This window comes from Castor canadensis, chromosome 1 (assembly GCF_047511655.1).
Source record: "Castor canadensis chromosome 1, mCasCan1.hap1v2, whole genome shotgun sequence".
In the NCBI taxonomy this organism is placed as follows: domain Eukaryota; kingdom Metazoa; phylum Chordata; class Mammalia; order Rodentia; family Castoridae; genus Castor; species Castor canadensis.
In genome coordinates this window covers 201,108,620-201,133,785 of record NC_133386.1, presented here as the reverse complement: position 1 = coordinate 201,133,785, position 25,166 = coordinate 201,108,620, and the positions used below count along the sequence as shown (strand labels likewise).

At 43.8% G+C, this 25,166-nt stretch overlaps 1 protein-coding gene across 9 annotated transcripts in view; it reads right to left on the bottom strand.

Moving 5' to 3' along the window:
* The window catches only part of Mark2 (microtubule affinity regulating kinase 2), a 57,387-nt gene extending 34,481 nt beyond the window's left edge, over positions 1-22,906 (bottom strand). For 3 of the 9 annotated variants that reach the window (XM_020159009.2, XM_020159013.2, XM_020159015.2), the window contains exon 1: positions 22,260-22,905. In XM_020159009.2, coding sequence (XP_020014598.1) covers positions 22,260-22,313 — 54 coding nt within the window. In that variant the 5' untranslated portion in view covers positions 22,314-22,905. Of the gene's footprint in view, positions 1-10,821; positions 10,922-22,259 lie in introns of all 9 variants that reach the window. The other 6 variants (XM_020159010.2, XM_020159011.2, XM_020159016.2 and 3 more) reach the window with 4 other exon arrangements.
* Between the last annotated feature and the right edge of the window lie 2,260 nt (positions 22,907-25,166).

Here is a 25,166-nt window from a genome sequence, read left to right as displayed (position 1 = left end):
AGTAGTTCTTTTTAGTAATTATCACACCTAATTAACATACCGATTAAGACTTGTGACTTAAATGGCCAAAGAAATGGATAGAGACAGAGGTCTGGTTTACACAATTCCTTGAGGATGGTTGTAATAGGGGATACTTATGTTAAAATTTCTCAGGGCCTCCAGGGAGGTATACCTCCAGTCCATTTCTTTTCTTTTCTTCCCCCTACAAATAATTCACTGAGAGGCAACTATGTGTGCTGCACCATAACAGGCTCTGGGGGAAGAGTATGATACACAGAGGGATAAAATATAGCCCAGTCTTCAAAAGAGATGACAATCTAATAAGAGAGATAAGCACAAATCACTCAATTTGGATAAAAATCCAAATCCAGAAAATGAAGTAGGCCTATAAACCCCAATATATTAGTGGCCTGTGGCCTTTATTTTTCAGAAGAACAGTGGGCTAAGAGAGATGTGAAGATCCCAGGTCTCACTTCCAGTAAGGATCATCAGTTCTGCCAGATCTGTCTAAACCCTGGTGCTTCAATAAATGGCAATGCCCATGCACTGAGTGCACAATGGTGGGAGTTATGCATACTGAACACCAGAATAAGAAGACAACACAGACTGCCAAAGAATCAATCACTTACCTTTCCTCATCTTTCATAACCAAATGGAAACTATAGTCAGGACTGACATATAAGCAAAGACATATGAGAAGAACTTACAAAACAAAGTCAAGCAGGGTGCCAGTGGCTCTCACCTTCCATCCTAACTACTTTACTTGGGAGGCAGAGGTCAGGAAGATCTTCAATTTGAAGCCAGGCCAGTAAAATAGTTGGAGAGACCCCATTTCAAAAATACATGACACAAAAAAGGGCTGGCGGACTGGGCCAAGTGGCATGGTAGAGCACCTGCCTAGCAAGCATGAGGCCTGAGTTGAAACCCCAGTACAACCAAAAAAAAAAGATAAATAATAACAGTCAAAAAAGTTACTTAGGACTCTTGGTCATGGAAATTAAGTCAGAAAAAGGCCACTAGTAACTGGAAGCAAAGTCTGGTCTACATAGTGAGGTCTTGTTATCTTGGCAAAGACTTAGAAGGGATTCCTGAAGTTGTGACCCCAAAATTCCCATCTGAACTTTGGCTATGAATAGGGAGGTATGTTTATGCATTGTTCTTTTATCTACCAGTTGTTGGTTGTCATGTCTAGTATCCTTCCTTAATTCCCAGTCAGTGCCACACCTCCATTCACTCTTACCAGTTTTTTAACTGTCCCCTACCCAATCATCAAGCTTTCATCAGTTTCAGAGCTCACAGGAAGATAGCTGTGAGAAATGAATATTTGTCCTGAAAGTGCTTGGAAGAGAAAATTCTCCAGACAGACAAGATCTTTTTTGTAGATTCTATGCCATCTACAAAAAAGAAAAGTCAGGGTTGGGGGTGTAGCTCAGTGCTGGAGCATTTGGTTAATATGCACAAGACCCTAAATTCAATCCCCAGGACCACAAAAAAAAAAAAAAAAAAAAAAGAAAAGGGAGGGACTGGTGGAATGGTCCAAGTGGTAAACGGCCTGCCTAGCCAGCATGAGACCCTGAGCTCAAATCCCACTGCCATCAAAAATAAGTAAATAAATAAATAAAGTAAATAAGTAAAACTCAAGCCCAGGCACGGTAGTGCATACCTGTAATTCCAGCGCTCAGGAGACTGAGCAGAAGGATTGCAAGCTTGAAGCCGGCCTGGTCTACATAGTGAGGTCCTGTCTAGAAAAAAAATTTGTATTTAAAAAAAAAGCAAAGTCCTTAATTTAGGGCCTGGGACTGTCCTCTGTTGGGGGAAGAAACAATTCTGAATCTAGTTCTTCTCCTATCTGAAAAATAAGAAGAGCCAGAAGCAATGGCATGCAGCTGTCATTCCAGCTACTTGAGAGGCTGAAGAAGAGAGAGGGTCAGTCACTTGAACCCAGGAGTTTGAGACCAACCTTGGCAAAAACAAACAAACAAACAAAAAAGGAAAAGCTGGTGACAGGACTGGTCCAAATCACCTCAACAGAAAATCATTTCAGACTGGTGGAGTAGCTCAGGTAGTAGAGCACCTGCCTAGCAAGCAAGCTTGAGGTCATGAGTTCAAACTCCAGTACCACCACAGGAAAAAAGAAAAAGTCAGTGAAGGTGAACAGGGGCCTGGGGCATGATTCAAGTGGCAGAGTACCTCCCTAGCAAGCACAAGGCCTTGAGTTCAAACCCTAGTATAGCAGTGGGGGGGGGGTGGGGGGGAGAGTGAATGAGAATAGATTTGTTTGAAACCCTTCCTTACAATACATAGCAAATGATCTACTCTCCTAGAATGGTTTACCACGAGGAATTTTACAATGTAAGCATTCTGAATGTAAAACTGGGAGTTCAGCATCTAAACATAATTGAGAAAAATCCTCACACCACAATCATAATGAAGGTTTAACACTAGTGTTTGACATTTTGTCACCAAGGGATTGGCTTTAACAGTCTGGATCTGGCAGCCTGCCCTATCGGCTGTTTCACAAGCAGTGTCTGGGGTTTCAAGAAGGCCGGGTGTTTGCTTCTCAAACACTATCTTAAAACTGTATTTTAGAATAGGGTTCAACCATTCCAGACAGAAGGAGGGAATGAAAATCAAATCAAATAAAGGAATCTCATGCTGCCAAACAGAAAGGGGCACACCCAAGAAAGAGCAGGGTAGGAAGAGACATTACTCACCACATGCATTAAAGCGGAAGCCAAGCCTGCTGGGGACAGCTTACTACCAAGTTAGAAAATTATGGGGCTGGGCATAGAGCTCAGTGGTAAGGTGTGTGCTTGACATGTCAAGGCCCTGGGTTGGATTCTCACTATCACATTTTAAAAAGAAACAAAAAATAAGCAGGGTATGGTGGCATACATCTATAATCCCAACACTTGAGAGGGTGAAGCAGGAGGACAACCTGGACAAACATGAGACCTTCTCTCAAAAAAAATAAAGAAGGAAGAGAGGGAGGGAGGGAGATGAAGACATAGAAGTGGTACTAATGATATGAGATTAATAAAGGGAATCCCTACACAGATCAACTTACCTGGTCCAAATCTGTTTATTTGAAAAAATAAAATAAAATCACCCCAACAGTTCCACATCCATGCAAAGGACTGTCAGCTAATCAATTAGCAACCACACCTCTCTGCCAACATGCCATCAGTAATTAAGGTAGAGCGTTTTTCTCCCTGGGAATACAGTACAGAAGGGCAAAGCCCCTATGGGCCTAACCCATTATGACAGCCTTTTCATTAGCAAGGAAAACTGCCACTCACTCTCCAAAGAAGCAGTAGCCACATCACTGAAGAACACCTGTGTATGAACAGCAGTCATTCTACTGAGAGATAAAAATGTGCTGGAGCTGGGGTGTGGGGAGGGGAGAACAACTCATAAGCCCACATGCTGTGCTCCCCAAAATAATTCATATGGATGTTGGCTTTTCCACTCTAACAGAAAGAGTGATTTAAAGATGCACATAACAATGAGTCTGGAGAAGTAAAATCACCTTTGAACATAAACAACTGTATAGTCAAACTCCCTCTTTCTCTGGTAGGGCAGTGAGAGGGACAAAGTGGCTAAGTGACACTTGAATCAAGGGCAGCAGATAACTCCTTTACCCCATGCTAGCATCTTCAAAGAAAAAGCACACTACCCAGGTTAGATAAGTAAACCATACATTCAACTTCAACTGAAATTCTGTAGTGGAACACACAGCAACCACTCCCAGTAAGAAACATCTGAAGCCAGGTGCCGGTGGCTCACGCCTGTAATCTTGGCTACTGAGGAGGCAGATCAGGAGGATCGCGGTTTGAAGCCAGCCCAGGGAAATAGTTCGCAAGACCCTATCTCAAGGTGTGTGACTCAAGGTGTAGTCCCTGAGTTCACACCCCAGTACTGCAAAAAGAAAAACAGAAACAACTACAGATGTCTAGGAGGGTCATATGCATAGCTAAGGGGACCAGCTTCAAGAGAGAGCTATGAACCAGAAGAGAGACAAAGCAAATGCAGACAGGAAGTACTGGTATATTACACAAGCAACAGGCTAAGGAGGACACAACAGAATGGCCAAAGTTCAGCACCAGGAATGAACTGTCACATCCCAAATGCACAGAGAGGACTGGCAGTACCAACTACAGTGCTCAGTACTCTTGTCAATCAAGGCTAAGAACAAGTAGCACACAGAGAGCTGTAAAGATAGAGCCTCAGTTTGTTCTATCAGGACAAAATACATACTGCTAAGATCCATCTACAGAAAGGTCTTACTTTTTCTTTTTTGAGAGAGGGAATATGCTTACAAAAGACTTCATTTTGTTTTGCTGCAGAACAGGACAGTCAAATCTAGAAATCCAAACTGACCTTGCCAAGAGGTTCTTACTTGTTGGCTACCAATTTTAGTTCTCAAGGCTTTGGTTTTTCTAAAGAAGTTCTTGAAATTTCAGAAGAGGAGGACAGCTAAAGAAGCAAATGAGGGCCGGGCACTGGTGGCTCACACCTGTAATCCTAGCTACTCAGGAGGCAGAGATCAGGAGGTTTGAAGCCAGCCTGGGCAAATAGTTGTCGAGACCCTATCTCAAAAAAAAAAAAAAAAACCCATCACAAAAAAGGACTGGTGGAGTGGCTCAAGGTGAAGGCCCTAGGTACCACCCTCTCCAAAAAAAAAAAAACCGCAAATAAGAGTACTGAGTAATATTTACAAAGTTTCCCAGGGCTCTACTATGGAGTACTCAACACCATGCAGGTCATCGTATCACTTTTATAACAGGTCAAAGGACAGAAAGAACCACCAAGGGCAGAGAAGACTCTAATTCCAATCTTTAACAACTTTTGCCCCACACTGATGGGAGCTAACCCTAAGGGAAACACAGGTAAGTATCCCTTATCTGAAATGCTTGGGACCACAAACATTTTGGACTTTTTTAGATTTTGGAATATTTGTGTGTGTATATAATGAGGTATCCTGGGGATGAGACCCAAGGGTAAATATGAAATTCATTTACACCACATATGTATCTTATACAGTCCAAAGGTAATTTTATACAAAATTTTTAGTGTACCTGCATTTTGACTGCAACTTATCACATTGGCTCAAGATTTCTACTTGTGGAGTCACGATGGAGCTCAGAAAAGTCTCAGATTTTAGACCATTTCAGATTTTAAAATTAGGGATGCTCCCCGTCCCTTCTACTGTGTGGACACACTGAGGCAGGGGTGAAGGGCTCTCCCTAGCTAACAAAGATTAATTCTAACAATGACTCTCACTCTGGACCACCCACCAGTGACTTAACATCTGTCTCCCCATCTGTAGAGTGAAACAAATAATAAGACCTACTATCTCACAAAGAGTAAATGAGTTAATGAATGTGAAACAGCTAAGTAAGTGCCTAGAACAAAATAAATGCTCAATAAATAATGGTTATTTTGTTTGTAGCTAAAGACACATAGCCTCAGAGACAGCCATGTCAAGTGAGTGGAAATGGGTGGGGTACTGCCTATTCTTCCAGGCCTCAGTTCATTCCTTTCAGACTAAGTTTCCCAATGACTTGGAACAGAGTACTGCACTTAGAAGGCCACTCAGGGGCTGGCAGAATGGCTCAAGTGGTAGAGCATCTGCCTAGCAAGTGTGAAGCCTTGAGTTCAAATCCCAGAATCACAAGAGAGTAAAAAAAGAAGGTCACCCAGGAGGTACCATTACTGATTCACTGCCCCAGCTAAGAGAGTGAATAAATCTTGAAAGTCAAAGTCTTTCTCTTCTGTACAAACCACTGACTAAAGATAGAAAGCAGCGTATCAAGTTCAATTCTGGAATTGAAATGGAAGCCATGAGGGCTAGAGGTGGGTTCAAGCAAGTGATAAGAGCACCTGCTTAACAAGTGTGAAGGCCTGAGTTCAAATCCCAGTACCACCAAAAAAAAGAAGAAAGAAAGAAATGAAGGTCCCTAGTCTGAAAAATAATGTTTGTGTAAAGAGCAGAGGATTATGGGGCTTGCTGAGTGATGAGAATGGAACTGTGATCCTGCATATCTGTAAGCAGACTCAAATTGATATAAACAATTATTCCAGTGAGATGTGATTCTGGGCAAATGACTGAGTTTAAAAAGATTTGCTTAAAACTGGTGCAAGTAAGTCAGGCACTGGTGGCTTACACCTGTAATCATAGCTACTTGGGAGGCTGAAATCAGGAAGATTAGAGACCAGCCTGGGCAAATGGTTCAAAAGATCCCATCTCCAAAATAATCAACCAAAATGAACTGGATGTGTGGCTCAAGTGGAAGAGGTCTGCTTTGCAAACATGAGCCCTGAGTTCAAACCCCAATCCCATCAAAAAAAAAAAAAAAAAAGCCGGTTGGTGCAAGTGACTATTAGAGGAGGCCCAAAGTCTACCATTTGTGGTAGGATCTTTTAATTGGAGGATGAGTATGTGCTAAAGAAAAAAGTTTGAGAATTAAAGGGTAGTTTAGACACTATGTATCTACTACAATTTTCTCTTTGTTAAAGACATCAAGTAAAGACAAAATTCACACCCTATTATAAATGTACCAAATATGCTGACCTCTTACTGGAGAAAATGAGGTGTACATACGTAAGTGTGGGATTTGGCAGGCATGTTTCATTAAGAAATAGAAGCTAGAGATGTAGCTCAGTGGTACAGTGCTTGCTCAGTTCCATACCCAGCACTGCAAACAAAACAAAAAAGAGCCAGGAGGGCACCAGTAGCTCATGCCTATAATCCTAGCTACTTGGGAGGCTAAAATCAGGAGGATCACATTTCAAGGCCAGCCTGGGCAAACAGTTCACAAGATCCCATCTCCAAAATAACCAGAGCAAAATGAACTGGAGGTTTAGATCAAGTAGTAGAGCAAAACTCTGTAAGAGTTTTCCCTGAGTTCAAACTCCAGTTCCACCAAAAAAGAGAGAGAGAGAGAGAGAGAGAGAGAGAGAGAGAGAGAAAGAGAGAGAGAAGAGAAACACAGTTTAGAGACAGTGAATTATAAAAGAAAAGAGTGAAGTATGCAGGTTTTGCAGCCACCCAAGGAACAGACTATTGGGTGCATTGGCCTCTGCCTGCAGCTACCAGCCTGCAGTTATTGCAGGCAGCAAAGTTCTTCACGGATATGCAAGCTTTGCAGTTTTCAAATTGGAACTGACCAATAGACAACATATAAACTTAAAAAAAAAAAAAAGCTACTGTTATAATGAAATTCAAGTAAGCCAAATTATATTTTTAATGGAATTATAAAAAAAAAATTTTAAAGCCCAATGCTATGTGTTCAAGGAGGAAATGAGCCAAGTTTGGTCAAAGTCCCCTAGGTCAATGAGAAGCAGCTTCCTCAGCTAGAATGACTGCAAACTAAGGCAAGTAAGTGCCTTTCTGAAGCTGGGCCAGAACTCTGGGTACTGCAAACAGAAGCTCATTATAAGGTCATAGAAAGTTACCAACCAATCAAGGACAGTGCTGATCAACCAGATAATCAACCTGGTATTTACCTATAAATGATTCCCACTTCTATCTGGGAACTCTTTTTCTTTTGGGGGAAGGGCAGTACTGGGATTTGAATTAAGGGCCTTATGCTTTCGAGGCAAGTGCTCTATCACTTGAGCTACTCCACTAGTCCTGTTTTGTGTTGGGTATTTTTGAGATAGGGTCTCAAACAATTTGCCCTGACTGGCCTCAAACCTCTAACCTCCTGATCTCTTCTTCTATAGAAGCTAGGATCACAGACGCCCAGCTGTGTGGTAATTCTACACTCTTCTTTTTCACTCACTGTACTTCCCCTCCCCACCCTTTTTCTGGCGGCATCAGGGTTTGAACTCAGGGACTCATGTTTGCTAGGCAGGTGGTCTTACTGCTTGAGCCACTCCACCAGACCTCTTACTCTACTCTTTACACTCTTCATTACCAATGATATTAAACAGCTTTTGTTCATGTGTGAGGGTTATACCTATTCATATTTACTGCATTAAAATTAAAACTGAAAAATGATAAACTATTAATTCATTTAAAATAGTTTATTAATCCAAGGCACTGGTGGCTCACACCTGTAATCCTAGCTATTGAGATCAGGAAGACCTTAGTTCAAAGCCAGCCCCGGTAAATAGCTCTGGAGACTCTCAGAAAAATAGCCAACACAAGCAAAACGGCTGGCGGAGTGATTCAAGTGGTAGAGTGCCTGCGTTTAAGCCCCAGTATGATCCAAAATATAAAAATAAATGAGTAACTAATTAATTAATTATAATAGTTTATTAGCTGGGTGTGGTGGCATATGCCAGCACACCTGGAGGCTGAGGCAGAAGGATCTCAAGTTCAAAGTCAACCTGTCACAAAAATAATAATAATAATAATAATTTTACAGGTTGAGGATGTACCTCAGTGGCAGAGCACTTGCCTACCATATCCCTTGCATATCACTTGCAAGGCCATATCCCACTGTAACTACACATGACATTTTTTATGAAATATAGCTAAATTTTCCAAAGTACCAATAATATATATCATTACAGTAAAATCCAAGTGAGTTAACTGATCTTTAAGGTGGATTTAAAAGTTTCAACATGGATGAAAGTTGAAAACATTATGCTATGTGAAATAAGCCAGACACAGAAGGACAAATATGGTATGATTCCATTTAATATACGAGGTATTTAGAATAGGCAAATTCACAGAGACAGAAAGTAGAATCAAGGTTACCAGGGGCTTCAGAGAGGCAGAATGGGAAGTTATTGTTTAACTGGTAGTTTCTGCTGTGGATGATGAGAAAGTTCTGGAAACAGTGATGAGGCTAACACAATATTGTAATCTTATGTAATGGCATTAAACTGACTTGAAAATTTTTTAAATAATTTTATGTTAAATATGTATTTACCACAATAAAAGCTGGAGTTAAAACACAGGGTCAGCTGGGTATTGGTGGCTCACACCTATAATCCTAGCTACTCAGGAAGTAGAGACCAGGAGGATGGTAGTTTGAAGCCAGCCTGGGCAAATAGTTAAGACCCTACCTCGAAAATACCCATCACTTAAAAGGTCTGGTGGAGTGGCTCAAGGTGTAGGCCCTGAGTTCAAATCTCTGAAACATAAAAATCAATCAATCAATCAATCAATCATCACAGGGTCATGAGAAAACTTTAGACCATCATAACTGAGGAACATTCTATAAAATATTCTTTAAAAGTGTCAGGGTCATGGAAGACATGAAAAAACTAAGAAACAGCCATAGATCTAAGACAGCTAAATTCAACATGGAATCCTAGACTGTATCCTGGAACACACAAAGCACAGTAAGTGGAAAGACTGATAAATCTGAACAAGTTCTGTACTTTGATTAGAAGTAGTTTTTATTTTTTTGTGGGGTGTGAACTCAAGGCTTCCTGCTTTGCAAAGAAGGCACTCTACCACTTGAGTCACACCTTCAGTCCTGGTTAGTTGGTTAGCAGTATTATAATAAGATTAATTAGTTTTGATGCATGTTCCATGATCATAAAAGATGTTAACATAAGGGGAAGCTAGGTAAAGAATCTATAGAGTCTCTTTGGAATATTTTTGTAACTCTTTGAAGTTTAAAACTATCTCAAAATTTTAGAAAACCAAAATTAGGAGCTCAGTGTTACAGTGGGCATTCTGCATACGTGAGGCTCTGGGTTCAATCCCTAGCACTACAAAAGTAAATAAAAACAAAAATGAACTTTAAAAAACCTCACAAGGCCAATGTTATGTATTCAAAGGAGGAAGCAAGCCAACTTTGGTCACTAAAATCAGGTTCCTCAGCAGCAAGGACTGCAAATCAAGGCAGCAAGTGCCTTTGGGAGGCCCAGTCAGGACTAAATGGGGCTGGGCATTGTAAAATGAAGGTTTCTTATAAACTTATCAAGAAATCAACCAATCAAAGCCAGAGAGAATTAACCCAAATTTTTTCTACTGCCATGATACTGGTTTTAGGAATCCTGTGCATTCTTAAAAATAACTGAGCTACCAAAAGGCTTTCATTTATATGGATTATGCCTATCAATATTTACTGTATTAGAAATTCAAATGAAAGCTTCAAATATGCATTGACTTATTTAAAAGAACATTAATAAATTACTGCATGTAAACATAACTTATTTTTAATAAAAGACTGTATTTTCCAAGCCACAACTAGTAATACCAACTAACTAAAGGAAGAGTACCTGATGAACTGTTCTTATAATGCAATCAAAACACAGCAACAGGGCCTAGCTTAGTTTTAGAGCACTTGTCTGGCATATGCTCAGCCTAGGGTTCAATCCCCAATACCACAAAACAAAATACCCAAAAGCATAGGGAAGAGTGAGGATAGGGAGTGAATGATTATAAGGGGTAAAAAGACACAAGTAGGAGGACTAAATTCTGATGTACTATTGCACAGAAGGGGATTATAGTTTATATTGTATCCTATATATCAAAATAGCTACAAGGATTTTGAATGGTCTTATCATAAAGAAATGATAATTGTTTTGAGATAGGTAATCTAAATATCCTGAACCAATCATTGTATATGTTCTGAAAGATTATACAGTGCCCCATAAATACGTATATTTTTATCCAATGTCTTTTGTCTATCAATCAACAAATAAAAATTTTAAAACTACACAATGACAGACCAAAAATCGAAACAAAAACAATAGCAACAACAACAAATACCCAAAGAACAAGCACTAACAAATTAAAGAAACAGGGCCAGGGCAGTGAGTGGCTCACTTCTACAATAGCAAAAACCAGAAACCCTATCTGAAAAATAACTAAAGCAAAAAGGGCTGGAGTTATGGTTTATAGAGACTTACCTAGCAAGTGTGAGGCCCAGTACTGCTGGGGAGAGGGGAGGGGTTCTGCAGTACAGCACTTGCTTATCATGCTTTGAAGCCTGGGGTTAGATCTCCAGCACTGGGGGAGAGGAGGAGGGAGGAGTTAAAAAAAAATGATAATTAAAAAAAATGTTAAAAATGAACAAGCTAAGGATGTAGCCGAGTCATAGAGTGCAATAGCAAGGCCCCATACCTAGAACCAAACAAAATTCACAAGGCCAATGCTCTAGGTATCAGACAGAAATCAGCTAATTTTGGTTGAAATCCCTAAAGTCACACATAACCAGCTCCTGCACCCAAAGGATGAAGTGCCTTCTTGAGGAGACCCAGGTAGCAATCATACAGGGGCCTGAGAACTAACAACAAGGTTTCCTGAGGATGCTGCACCAGGAAATCAACCAATCAATACCTGATTAACTCGAGTTTTGTCACAGTGGTTTTTCTCATTTTTTTGGTCTCAAGTATTCTTCCTATACTTAAAATTATTAAAGACTACAAATCTTTTATGTAATAGCTACTTATAGCTGCATTATTAAAAGCTGATCTTTTCTTTTGGGGGGCACAGGATATAACATTATGTTGTCCAGGCTAGTCTCAAACTCCCAGGCTCAAGTGATCCTCCCACCTCAGCCTCCTGACTACAAGCACATGCTATCTTTGCCAGGCAAAAACAGATCATTTAAAATATATATATTGGGCTGGCAGAATGGCTCAAGTCGTAGAGCAGATGCCTAGCAAGCATTAGGCTGAGTTCAAACCCCAGTAACCACCAAAATAAATAAATAAATAAATAAATAAATAAATAAATACACACACACACACACACACACACACTTCAAAATAACATGTTCATACAACCTACTTTTTAATGAGAAAATTAGGTTTTCCAAACAAACTAAAATTTGATAACAAGAGTTCCATTGTTTTACATTCTTATACATTTCAGTATCTGGCTTAATGGAAGACGGTTGACTTCTTAAATCTACTTCTGCACTTGATATGTTTCGTTATTTTGTTTTGACATGACAAAACCTGACTTTATATAGATGTGGCTAGAAAACAGAGTTTAGCATGCAATTTTAACAGCCTTCCATATACTGAGGATTTTCTTCTTTGACACTAGACAAAAACTCAACAGTGGTAGGTTTTGGGGTTTTATTTTGGTTGTTTTTTTTTTTTTTTGTGGTTCTGGGGTTTGAACTCAGGGCCTTCACCTTGAGCCACTCCACCAGCCCTATTTTTGTGATGGGTATTTTTGAGATCAGGCCTTTTGAACTATTTGCCCAGACTGGCTTCAAACCGTGATCCTCCTGTTCTCTACCTCCTGAGTAGCTAGGATTACAGGCGTGAGCCACCTGCATCCAGCAACAGTGGTAGTTCTTAAAGGCTACTCGCAATGTAGATTCAGAAATTTAATCAAGGAACCTTTTATATACTTCTACATTAAAATCTGTTGGTCATCTTACACTTTTTTTGAAGTTTTAGCAAGGATTTACTTCATATAACAGGATAAAGTATAGACAAGGGTGGGGGGAAAAAAAGATAAACATTTCCTGCCCTCAAGCAGAAAATGGGAACAAAGACTTTCATCTTACACTCTGAATGCGTCTTTTACCCAGTGGCAATCTGGAAAATATCCCTACACTGAATTATGCAGAATTTCCAAATGCTAGTATTTCACCAATATCAAAAAATCACATTCATTAACTTTACCATTGATCTCATCAAAGTTTTTGACACCTGGAGGCAAGGCTTAAGTGGTAGAGAACCTGCTTCACAAATGCAAGGCACTGAGTTCAAGCCCCAGTCCACACAAGTTTTTGAAAAGCGGGAAAGAGGGGCAGGGGGATAAAGGAATATAATAGGTGTTCAAAATATACTGTATGTATCTAGAGAATTATCACAGTGAAAATCCTTGTACTATCTGTGTGCTAATTTTTTAAGTTACAAGAAAAAGTCTTTGACAGAAATAAATTCTCTGAAATTCTAATTTTCACTTAAAAAAATTGAACTTTACCACTGGCAACAGTGATAGGCTCACTTTGTTCATTTGCAAGAAAATATCCACCAAATTTTCAAGTATGAGAAACTACAGTTTGTCCATCAGTTGTTATTTCAAGTTAAAATGATCCATGCAGCTGGTTCTGCTGTCACACGTTTTTCCATTGTATTATGGCATACAGCAGCAATGCTTTATGGGTGCTCCGCATTTCATCACACAGAAATGCGGGGCCTTCGTTAAAGGTCAAAATTTAACGAAAATTAATAATTCTCAGCTCTTTATCCACAACATTCTTATGTGCAAATAGCATTTTTCCCCCAACCACGACTAGGTGGCAAGAAAGAAGACCATGACTGCAATCATAGGTAGTCGATGCCACCATCTTGATTCATGTTTCAATGAGAACATTTTTTTTTTTTCCCACTGCTTTGGTACCATCAGTGCAAATAGAACTGCAATCGTTGCAGGGCAAACCATGACATTCAAAAAGTTATCCAATACTTTGAATATTTATCACCACTTGTGTCTATTGCTGAGCAGTAACACAAATTATTCTTCTAACAGTAGTTGGTGCTGATGAAGCACTCTGAGTCATATATGTGCATTTGCTTGTGTATTAGGTGAAAGTAAAATTTCTGTAAGCAAGATATTAATGTGGTCTTCATGCCTGCAACTACCTCTTTTATTTGCCAAGTCTCAGTAACATCTGAAGTGCCGCTGCCCTGAACTCTACTGACTTTTCATCCAGTAGGGCAATTAGGAATGACAGCTGTCTACGACTTGATTAGTCTCTCAGCTATTATGTGGACTTCTCCATTCAAAGCAAGGTGGTCACTTACCCCATACAAGGCTTTAGTAACTTTCATCTCTAGTTTCAACAGCTGGAAAAATTCCAGCTTTTAAAGCACTCATAATATGTACAATTAAAATATTCCTTTTTCTTTAAACTATGAATAATTAAGTTCAATGCCATGACTCACTCCTGTAATTCTGGCTACTTGGAAGGCAGAGATCAGGAGGATTGAGGTTCAAAGCCAGCCTGGGCATAGTTTAAGAGACACTCTCTCAAAAATACCCGACACAAAAAAGGGCTGGTGGAGTGGCTCAAGTGGCAGAGCACATGCCTAGCAAGCATGAGGCCCAGAGTTCAAACCCCAGTACTGCCCCAAAAAAGGTAATATTATTATTATTACCCCCATTTTACAGATGAGCAAACGGGCATAAAGGGATCAAAGAGGTTAAGGGCAGCTGGGCACTGGTGGCTCACAACTGTAATCCTAGCTACTTCAGATGTTGAAATTGGGAGGATTGTAGTTTGAGGCCAGCCTGGGCAATATGTGAGACCTCCATCTCCAAAATAACCAGAGCAAAATGGACTCCAGGTGTGGCTCAAGTGGTAGAGGGCCTGCTTTATAAGTGTGAAGCCCTGAGTTCAAACCCTAGTCCCACCAAAAAAAAAAAAAAAAAAAAAAAAAAAAAAGCAGCAACTAATTGCATAGTAGAGGTTGACCAGGATTCCAGTGCAGGAAATTTAGCTGCAAAACCTGCTCTTAAACTGGGTGCTGGTGGCTCACGCCTGTAATCCTAGCTACTCAGGAAGCAGAGATCAGGAGGATCAAGATTTGAAGCCAGCCAGGGCAAATAGTTCTCAAGACCCTATTTCAAAAACAACACATCACAAAAAAGGGCTAGTGGAGGGCTCAAGAAGTAGGCCCTGAGTTCAAATCCAATTACCAAAAAAAAAAAAACAACTGCTCTTAACCACAGTGCAATAAGTTATAGGAAGTCAAAAAGTGCTGGGATCTCTTTTCAATTCTACTCCATCAGTATGCTGTATCAAACCAAGCTGACCAAAGAGGATAGGGTCACACTTCTTGTGACCAGAGAACCAGTCACTGAAACTGTCATGGAGGCTGGGGGTGTGGCTCACCAGCACAGCACTTGCCTAACATGCTGGAGGTCCTGGGTTCAGCATGGCAGAAAGAGGAGGGGGAAGGGAGGGGAGAGAGGGGGGAATGAGAGAGAGAGAGAAAGAGAGAGAGAGAGAGAAGAATATTGAGAGACTGAGAAACACTCAAGGGCAAAACCAGAAAGTAACACCCACAAGTGCCTCCAACACTATATCAAAGACAGCCAAATGATGGCCATATGTGGAGGAGGAGTGAGAAGTGATGGAATAACTGAAGGTCTAAAAGGTGGAGGAAAAAGGGGGGCACCATACATACAGGGTATCAGTAATCAAAACAGAATTGCCAGCAAAATGGTACTCAGGAAAAGCAATGAGTAGGTTATCATAGTAGTGACAGGGGCAGCCGGCCCCCAAGGACAAGGACATAGGCTGGAGCTGTCTACAGATGGCTTCATTCACTAATTACCAAGCTTCCACACTTAGGAATCATCTGCTGGTGAGGAGACTGGGAAAATAACCCAGTCTCCATTAGCACCCCAGCTCTGAGTATCTGACTAGGTCCTACTGCCTGAGAAAGACTTCCTACTGCTACTGCTGTTTAGGAAGCATTAGCACCAGGGGACTACAGGTACTTTGATGGAGGAAACCCCCAAACTGTTTCCCGGGGTCAAAAGTTCTTAAAGACCAAAAACTGGAGGCCAGGGCTGGTGGAGTGGCTCAAGTGGTACAGCGCCTGCCTAACAAGCATTAAAGCCCTGAGTTCAAACCCAGTACCACCAAAAAAAAAAAAAAAAAATTTGGAGGCCTGAAGACAGTCCTGTTGCACTGACCCAAAGGGTTTGAGACCTCACAGAATTTAGCAGCCAGGAGTCAGGTGTTCTGATTCCCTTCTTGGACTCACAAATAAGGAGCCAACAGCAGAGTCAGACCATTCCTCCTGAACAGACTAGGGCCTTTAAACAATTGTGAATCAGGAAGGAGACCCTAGAAAAGAAGTTGTACCTTAGAGCTTCCAAGGAAGAGGTATAAAATAGACCAGTTGCCTTTTAGGAGCGGAGGGTCAGCTCCACTCTGACCAACTGGGTATTTTGGGAGGGAGAAGGGTTGTTTACAGTCATTTTCAAACTCAAGCCTCACTGAGCACAGCCCCAGAGGAGGCAAACCTTTGTATTGCCAACTTCCCAGACAGTACAAAGAAAAATAGGCCGGGGCTGCTCAAAACCAGCTTGACTGGTTCTACAAAGCAGCCCATGGTCTGCTCTGCCTTCCTTATATTTAAAAGAAAATGCCCAAAAGGTGGCTTGGAGCCAGTCATTTAGCACACTCCTCCCTTTTCTCCATCCTCCCCTCCAATTTCCCCTAAGGATCCCCTAGCCAGTATCAGTTCCGTCTCACCCTCTTTCCTACCAAACCTTGTGATCTTACTCTAACTCTAAAATTAATGATTTGGTTTACAAGAGAAAAGCTTTTTTCTTTTTTGTTTGCTTGTTTTGTCATGTTCTAAACAGAAATGTAAGGAATAACTGGAAGTGAGGGAAATGAGTGTTAAGCCAAAGACAGGCATCTGTGGAATGAACAGAGAAACTTCCAACACTCCAGACAAAAACAAACATGCAGAGCAAGGGATTTAGCCTATTTACACCCCAAAAGGTGGATCTGGTCCAGTGGGCACAGGAATGAACAAAAATGCCTCCAAAAAGAGGCAGGTTTCACAATCGGCTATCCCAACTCAGTCTAAAAGATGAGCAATGGCATTCAATGGCCTACACCAAAAGACTGTGGTGGACAGTGACATTCTGCTGAGAGAGGAAGAACTTTCAGGGTTAAGCTGGGGATAGCCTGCGGATTCCCATGCCAGCATCAGGAAAGGGTGATTTCCTCCCCCACAAGGTTTGTAAAGGCTTACTCTTCCCTGTGCTGAGACAGAAGGAGAAAATGCACAGCTAACACTTCAGTGACTCACTTGTGTTTGATCTAGGCTGGGAGAAAGCCTAGAGAACCCAAGCTTCAAGTGCAAACCATACAAATACTGGAAATCTCCCCTCAAGGGAAGGAAACTCAGCCACCTATCCGGTCTGTCATTTTTGTTTGTTTGTTTGTTTGTTTTGCGATACTGGGGCTTGAACTCAGGGCCTTCACCTTGGGTCACTCTGCCAGCCCTTTTTGTGAAAGGTTTTTTGGAGATAGGGTCTCTTCAACTATTTGCCTGGCCTGGCTTCAAACAGCGATCCTCCTGATTTCTGCCTCCTGAGTAACTAGGATTACAGGTGTGAGCCACCAGCGCCCAGCCAGTCTGTCATTTTGCTAAGTTTCTGAGGAAGGAGGAAGCGGGCCAGGTTTAAACGCCATCACCCTTTTCATATCCCTCTCAATTTTTGCTGTGATAGGAAAGCAGTGAACCTGGCAGCATCACCACAGCTAAAAGAGAATGAAACTCACTGCACACATCCTCTCAGGGCAGAGGACTGGTATCAGGGCCTACAGCTTAACCAAACAGAGGGAATTGGGACTGGGCCTGGGTACAGCAGGAAGCCTCATCAAGCAGTCTCAGTCAAGGAAGATGACCATCCTCCTGGCCCTTTCCATCTGCTGAGGTTACTTCATCCCAACCCATTAGTGGACTTCAAAGTGCTGCTGAGGGAGTCCATTTAGCAGAGACACTATCATGGGTCTAGAGGTGGCGCCCAGCCCCCACCCACTTGTCGATAATGGGCTACAAAGTCTGAGGCTTGGCTGCACTCTAGGCATAAAATATTCATTTGAGTCTACATAATACATATGTAGGAACTTCATGGAAGCTCTTGGGAGAAGAGAAATGCCAGCCAGGTGGCTAAGTGCTCAATGGGAAAGAGTTCATGACAGCCTGGGTTAGTCCTGGTCAAATGCCCAGTGAGAACTGGGTTGTTCTATCCAAAGGGGAAACAGTGTAGCCGGAGAAGTTCTGGCTCCCAAAAGATCTCACCAGGCAAACCTCTCAGGCAAACAAATTCTCCATCTTTCCCCATCTCGAAGGTGTCAACTCTGCCTGAGACATTCATGTTGAAAAAAATCTTTAGCCCAATCTTTGGTCACAGCCTGAAAGATTCAGCTACCCCTGTACAAACTTAATTTCAATATGAGGTGGGTCAATTCTCAATGACTGACTTGTGTCCACCTGTTTATTACTCCCCAAAGTCCACGAAATGGAGAGGCGTTATTATAATGCGCTAATATCTGCGTTTAGCAGATTCAAAGGACGTATGACATGACCACCTTATGGACTACTAAAGCCCTTGCTCTAATAATCCTCACGTGAAATCTCTAGGACCCAGCAGAAGGTAAGACTGTGTGTTATACTTACCCACATTCCCCACCAGGAGCCCTCCCCCAAGTCAAATCACAGTGCCACACAGCTCACCGAGGCAGGAGTGGGATAACAGATGCCACCTAACCCAGCCAGTCAACCTGGAGGGCATCAAAAAACAAGTATTCAGTGCAGCACTGGCCAGAATTGATACTGGGGTGTAATAAAGATGTGTGGAGTGGCTCAGTTGTTCTTTATAGGATCCAATTACTTAGATTTGTCCTTTTCATCACTCTTCCAAACTTCTCTCCTAGAACACTGAGAGGATATATACTCCACCCTCTCCCTACAACAGTGGGGACAGTGCTGTCCCTTGCCCACTGGGCAGAAGCCTGATGGGTATCAAAAGACTCCTGTTTTCTTTCAGGGGCCCTTTCTGTTTGTGGGACATAGAGGTGGGTCAGGTGCAAAGCCACGCGCTCCCACCGCCCAGGGCTTACCCAAAGCTCGAGGAGGGGCAGGTGAACTCTTGAAGTTGGACCCTTCTCCACACCTATTACTGTTGGCTGGAAGGCAAACAGTCATTTTGCTGATTGCATTCAGACTGCCAAGCTTCCAGGCCAGCAGAGCCATTTAGAAAAGAAGTTCACAGGAAGCTCAGCTCACAGAATAAGAAACCCCAAAACTACCAGCCCCAGATCAAAATTCTCCTTCTGCAAAAGGAAGCTGTCTATGATTGTGAAAACGTACGTCTAGAATCAGGTATCACAAAAATCATCTTAAAGACAGGCCTTGACTTTCTTTTATCTCCTACTTTCACTGTTAGAAGCAGAGTTGACAGCAAACAGGCAATCTCCCTGCAACATGAGGTTTATTTTCATGCTTCAACATTTTCTCTGTGTTTCAGTTGTGATCAAAGAAACAGCTATCTACCACGTTTTTAAAGAAAGAGAGAGAAAAAGAACAGGGAAAAGACTGGAGACAACCACTGGAATTTGTTTACCTATTTTCTGGTGAAACCAGTTTAAATAATTTAAACTCAAATAAGGTGATAGTGAACCTTTGGTGGGGAGAGAGAAGTGCCCAACCAAATCCCTTGTTTTTGATTTCCTAACGTTAAGGCTACTTACTGCAATGACAGAGCTTTCATGACTGCTTTAGCTAAAACAACAGGACCAAGAAGAGGTTATTTCCTTTCACTTGGTGACATGATCTATTCTAAAGGAGGCCAATGCTTCTGACATCCCTAGCCTTGTGACAGAAAGAGTTGCTGCTGAATATTATTCTTGCTTTAAAGAATACAGAGCTGGGGGCAAGGTACCACTCATGCCTGTAATCCTAACTACCCCTACTCAGGAGGCAGAGATTAAGAGGATCAAGGTTCAAAAGCCAGCCAGGGTTAATAGTTCAAGAGACCCTATCTTGAAAAAAATCATCAATCACAAAAAAGGCTGATGGAGTGGCTCAAGGTGTAGGCCCTGAGTTCAAACCCTGGTACTGTAAAAAAAAAAAAAAGAAAATACAAAGCTGGGTGGGTTGTAGCTCAGTGGTAGAGCACTTGCCTAGCATGCAGGAGGCCCTGGGTGCCAACCCCAGTACAAAAAAAAAAAAAAAAAGAGAGAGAGAGAGTCCAAGCACCTATCTGGAATATATGTATCCCAATTTTTCCAAGTTTTTACTGGAGTAAGACTTAACATGAAGGCAACAGTGTCACTGGCTACCTTAAGAACCACAGAGAACCATGAAATGGCACAGGGGAACCTAAGTTCATAAAGAGCAGAGCAGGGATAAGTAATCCATAAATGTGGAATATGACGATAATGTATGCAACCGCTGCTCTGGCCAAAGTTATCACAGAGCAGCTTACATTCCAAAATGGTCACCAGTTACTGCTATCATGCAATCAGTGCACACGCACTAGTCTCCACCACATACTCGACAGTATGCTAGGCATGTCAGGGAGAGAAATTAGTGCACACATCACAGGAAAAAGACCATGGCAATAACGCATTTGCATTTAGTAAACAGCACAAAGAAACCATACTGAAGCAGTCTGCTACTCTCTTGCTTGAACACAATGCCCCACAGCCTCCCAAGAGTAGGCACTCAAGCCACTCCCCAAATGCCTGGGGATGCCAGTCACTTGGCCTCCTCCTACCAGCTCCTAATCAACAGCCTGGGAAAGTACTCCAGTTAGGCAGGGTCCACCTGCTAAAACAAACGTTGGGAGAGCAAAAGGTTCTCTGGAACCTCCAGAGAGGTAGGGGAAAACCAGCTGGCAAGTGAGGGGACTGTGACACACAGATCAAGCTCCTCAGTTTCCAAAGACCTCTCTGTCCCATGCAGAACCAGCTGCCACATGGAACAAATCAACCCTCCCTCCCTCTCAACTCGTACTTCATCCAGAAGCAAACAGTCCATAAGTAATAAGAGTCAACCACTGTAGAGAAAGCTCTGTACAGACTCCTCTTGAGTCCCTAACTGTGCAGATGACACAGAACAGGGTTAACAAGACAGGAAAGCACAGTAAATGAAAGGAGGGTAAGATTTTTCAGAGAAGGGGGTTAACATCCAAGACACTGCAACATCAGCTCTACCCCCACCTGGCTACAAAGAAAAAAGGGAATAAGAGGGAAGCAAACATACAGGATGCAATGAGGGAAAAGAATGCAAAAAGTACTGCAGTCTCAGGGAAGAAGAGCTCCTTTTTTCAAGACAAGTTTTTTGTTTGTTTGTTTTGTTTAGTTTTCCCAAGTAAAGTGCACCAAGAAAGGTCTGACAGGAGGGGACAGTCCATAGAGCAGGCAACAAGGGACACTGGAGATGGTGAAAGGAAGGGGAGGGGTAGAAAGTGGATGCCTCTAGAGGTGAGATGATGACACAGAAAAGGCAAAGGCTTGGGTGACAAATGATAGCAGTGATTGTCAGGAAAAGGGGGTGTGTAGGGTGGTAAGGCTGACCTGTAGCATAAGAAATTAACATGCCAAATGAGTGGACTTCCTGTGAATTGCAAAGACTAACCAATAGGAAGGTAATGGATGGGGGGAGGGGCTTTGGGGCTTTAAATACGTTGTGAAGAGGGCCAGGAAGGAGACTCATGTGGACATGAAAGGCAACACTGATTAAGAGGCATAGTAAGGGGTGAGGTTGAGCAACAGGAAGCAACAAGCAAGGAGGAAGACACTATGAGACGTGACAGGCACAGGAGAGGAGAGACAGAAAGCATCCTGGTTTGGATGCAGTGTGAGAAGGCAGAAAGGCAGGAATGGTGATGCAGCGAGGCCGGGGAAGGATTGAGCAACAGGTTATGTTAACACAGCGGGGCTGCAACACTGGGTATCTTTCCCAGAACAGAGGAAGAACCCGGGGAGAGGACTGGAAGGAAACTCACAATGGAAAAACAAGAGACCCAGGGACTTAAAAAGTCAAACTTCAGGGGGAAGGGAACGAGAGGGATCCAAAGACTCTGAAAGGAGTGGTGACTGGAACCCCCAAAGGCAACCTGTGGGAAAACTATGCGCATGACAGCTGTATGGGAAACACGGAAGCGACACATGCCAGCAAAGAACCAGGGAGCTCCTGGCGAAAAGAAGGGAAAGTGATGAGCAGAGAGTAGGCGAACGATTTGGGAAAGGTGATGAGGGTGGAGCTGGTGGGCTGCTAGCAAGAGGAGAGCCCAATTTGGAACGGGAAGAAGCAGGCTAGAAAAAGCCGGGGAAGTGAAAGGGGACAGGGATCGAGAACATACTCCGGGGCAAGTACCCCGAGGGCGATCACCAAGGACTGGGAGAACCGGTGCGGGCGGAGGGGAAGCAAGGCTAGAGATGCAGGAAGGTGCATAACAATCCGAGGCGAATCGCGGGATGTTATTCGAGGAGCGGGAGGGTTGCTGCTTAAAGCGTGGGTGGAGGAAGACCAAAAAGGCCCCTGAGAGAAAAAGGGAAGAGAAAGGGAAGCTGGGGAGGTAACACGGAAGAGCGCAGGAGGGCGGTGAGGGGCGAGAGGGGTTGACAGAAAGACTAGTGTGCAGCTCCGAGTCAGGACAAGGTGGGTCCCAGGTCAGGACTTGGAAGGGGGATATGGGTGGTCCAAGACGGGAGCCAGATGACAGGGCAGGCGAGGCTTGCGGGATGGCACCAGGGGCAGGAGAGCAGAGGGAGGAAGCTCCGCAAGGTGCAGGGGCCCAGCCAGGGAATTCAGGGAGCCCTCTCGGGGCTCCTTACCTGCTCCGTGTCTCTCTCGTTCAGCGTGGGTAGGGGGGTCCGGGCGCTGGACATGGCGCCGGTATCTCAGGGGAGGGAACCGAGAACCTTGGAGGAAGGGAGGGAAGGGAAGGCGCGGAGCCCGGCCGGGCGGGGCTTCTCACAGCAGGAGCACCCGCCGCATGGGCCCCGGCCGGGGGTGCGGGGAGGTCGGGCAGCCTCTCACGCCAGCCCGGGGATGCGCCGCTCGGGCTAGGCCGCGCCGGCTCCGAGCGGCTCCGGACCGCACCCCCCCGACCCCCGGCTGGGCTGTGCCGCCTTTCGGCCGGGCCGCGCCGCTCCGCCTACTCTCTGCCGCCGCAGCCAGCCGCCTGCCTCGCTCCTCCCCTGCCCTCAGCCGCACTGCTCCGCGCCCGGCACACAGGCAGCCGCCGCCGGACCTGCTGCTCCCAACATGGCCGCCACCACCGCCGGCCCTCGGCTCTTTCCGCCGGCAGCAGCCGGAAACATCCGAAGCAACTAGGCACGGGAGGGGGGCGCGCCTTCTCTTCACCACGGACTATCGGTGAATTCCGGAAACAGCCGAAGAAGGTAACCCCGGGGACGCATACACTTCTGAGATTCCGAAGACCAAACTTCGGCTCTGTTTACGGAAATCCACGAAGCAACTCCGGGCACTCCAGAGCCACCTGGCCACGCCCACTGCCCTTTCCCCGCCCACTTCAAGCTATCTTTCGGCAGTTTCCGGAAACACCCGAAGAGGCTCCGCGTGCTAAATCCGCCACGCCCCGTCCCGCCGTTCCGCGGTTGTCGGCCATTTCCGGAAACACCCGAGGCCCGCCGAACCCCGGGTCTTTTTCCTTGTGTGGTTCACTTGGGTCTAACTCTTCGTTTCTTTCCGTCAGTTTTCGGGTATTTTCAAGCTTTCTAAGGAAAGCGTGGGTCACCTGAGCGTGCTTTTTGACTAGATAATAAAGCTGTTTGTTCTAAAGCTACTTCCTGTCTGTGTGTCCTACTGTCGGTCAGCTCATAAAATCCATTTTCTGTTTATTATCCAACCTTTCTATATGCTAAATGCGGTATTAGTCTATTACCTATCTACTTGTCATTCACCGCCTGCCATAGTCTGTCTTCTGTCTTGGCTTCTACCTATCTGACATCCTCGGATCTAGTCCTCAGGGCTCTGTGGTCAGTGGCCTTTGCACTCAGTAGCTAGCAAGAGGGGCCAGGGACCTGCACTTCTGCTCCAGTTCTGCCTAATGAAAATGCTTGCCAGGTGCGGGTGGCTCACCCCTGTAATCCTAGCTACTCAGGAAGCAGAGATCAGGAGGATCGAGGTTCAAAGCCAGCCTGGGAAAATAGTACTTGAGACCCTATTTCGTAAAAACCCATCACAAAAAAGGGCTGATGGAGTTCCTTAAGGTGGAAGCCCTGAGTTCAAGCCCAGTACCTCAAAAAAAAAAAAAAAAAAAGACAATACTTGAATGATCTTGAAAAAAATCACATAACTTCCCTATATTGGAAGGATCCACGGTTTCGTTTCAGTGTTGACACTTTAAATAATATCTTTCCAGTTACCTTTTTAAATGCCCTGCAAGGTAAGTCAGGAGGGACCTTCTCGTTTCACATTTCAGTTATTCCTTCTAAAACAAAGAAACTCATGGAAAAGTAAAGAGGAAGTCACTGAAGATAATGATTTCTGGGGGTGTAGCTCAGTGGTACAGCTCATACTTAGCATGCAGGAGGCCTTGGGTGAGTCCCAGCACCCAAAAGAAGAGACAAACAATCAACACAAAACAAAACAAAATGATTCCTCAAGATGGCACAAAGAATGGACCTCTGAATATATTCTGCTTTCCTTCTCTGGGTCTCAGTTTCCCTATTAGTAAAGTGAGATTATTGGATCCATGAGCTCTGGAGTCCTCAGCTTTGGAGAACCATTGACTTTAATAGGAAATCCACATAGTAACCTGGGTCTACTCCTCACTTTCTCCTATACTGTCCCACCAAGGAGAGGCAAGAGCCTGGGCTGATCTCTCCAGCACCAAGCTATCCCCACCCATAGTACACTGGATATGTTGGAACTTGCCTCCTAGTAAGGTACAATGGCAACTTAAAGTGGGTAGGAACCAGAGGCCCACAGGAGCTGAAGACCAAGCTCAGGCAACAGGTCCCCAAAAGTATAAAAGCTGAGGAAACTGAAGCAGGAGTATTAGAGGGGAAAATGCTTACTGGACCTCTCACAGCTGACTTCGAACTCCCAGCTACTGCCCCTTTGAGCTGCACCCTTGGTCACTTCAATCAGAGAAACTGCTGAATGGATGCAAAGGGAGAGATAAGAAAGTACTTCCAGCTACTACAGGTACCACCTAGACCTTAGTAAAGCCATGGAACTCTAGGACACCTCCCCCTATCCCACACCAGCTCCATTCAGACACCTAACTATTGGGAAAGAAGTGAAGGCACACCCAAAATGATGAGGGAAAAAGAAAGGAGGACAGAGTACATTCAACTACCCCACCCCAAATTCAACCTCAAAATCCATGAAAATGATCTGCCCTCTGGTGGCCAAAGGGAGATAAATTGCTGATCCCAGTGCTGGATGCCACTTCTAAGGCAAAGTCTGGAAAGCAGGGAAGAAAGAGGAAGGGGTTGGAGAGGAAAGGCAGGCACACTCAGGGGTCTCTCCCTGGCCCTTGCTCTCATCTAACTGAATGCTGCCTCCTCTAGGCTTCCCACTCAAGCCCTAATCCAGTGTCACCCCTTCCCTCTACCATTCAGAACCCCACAACTGCCCCTGCTCTATCCTCCTCTCCCTCATAAGGCTACCTAACCAGTCTCCCTGACCAGACTTCCTCCAGACCAGCCATTGGATATGCCAGAATAAGTTCAACTCCAGTTACATCTCTACTCTGCTAAAACACAATC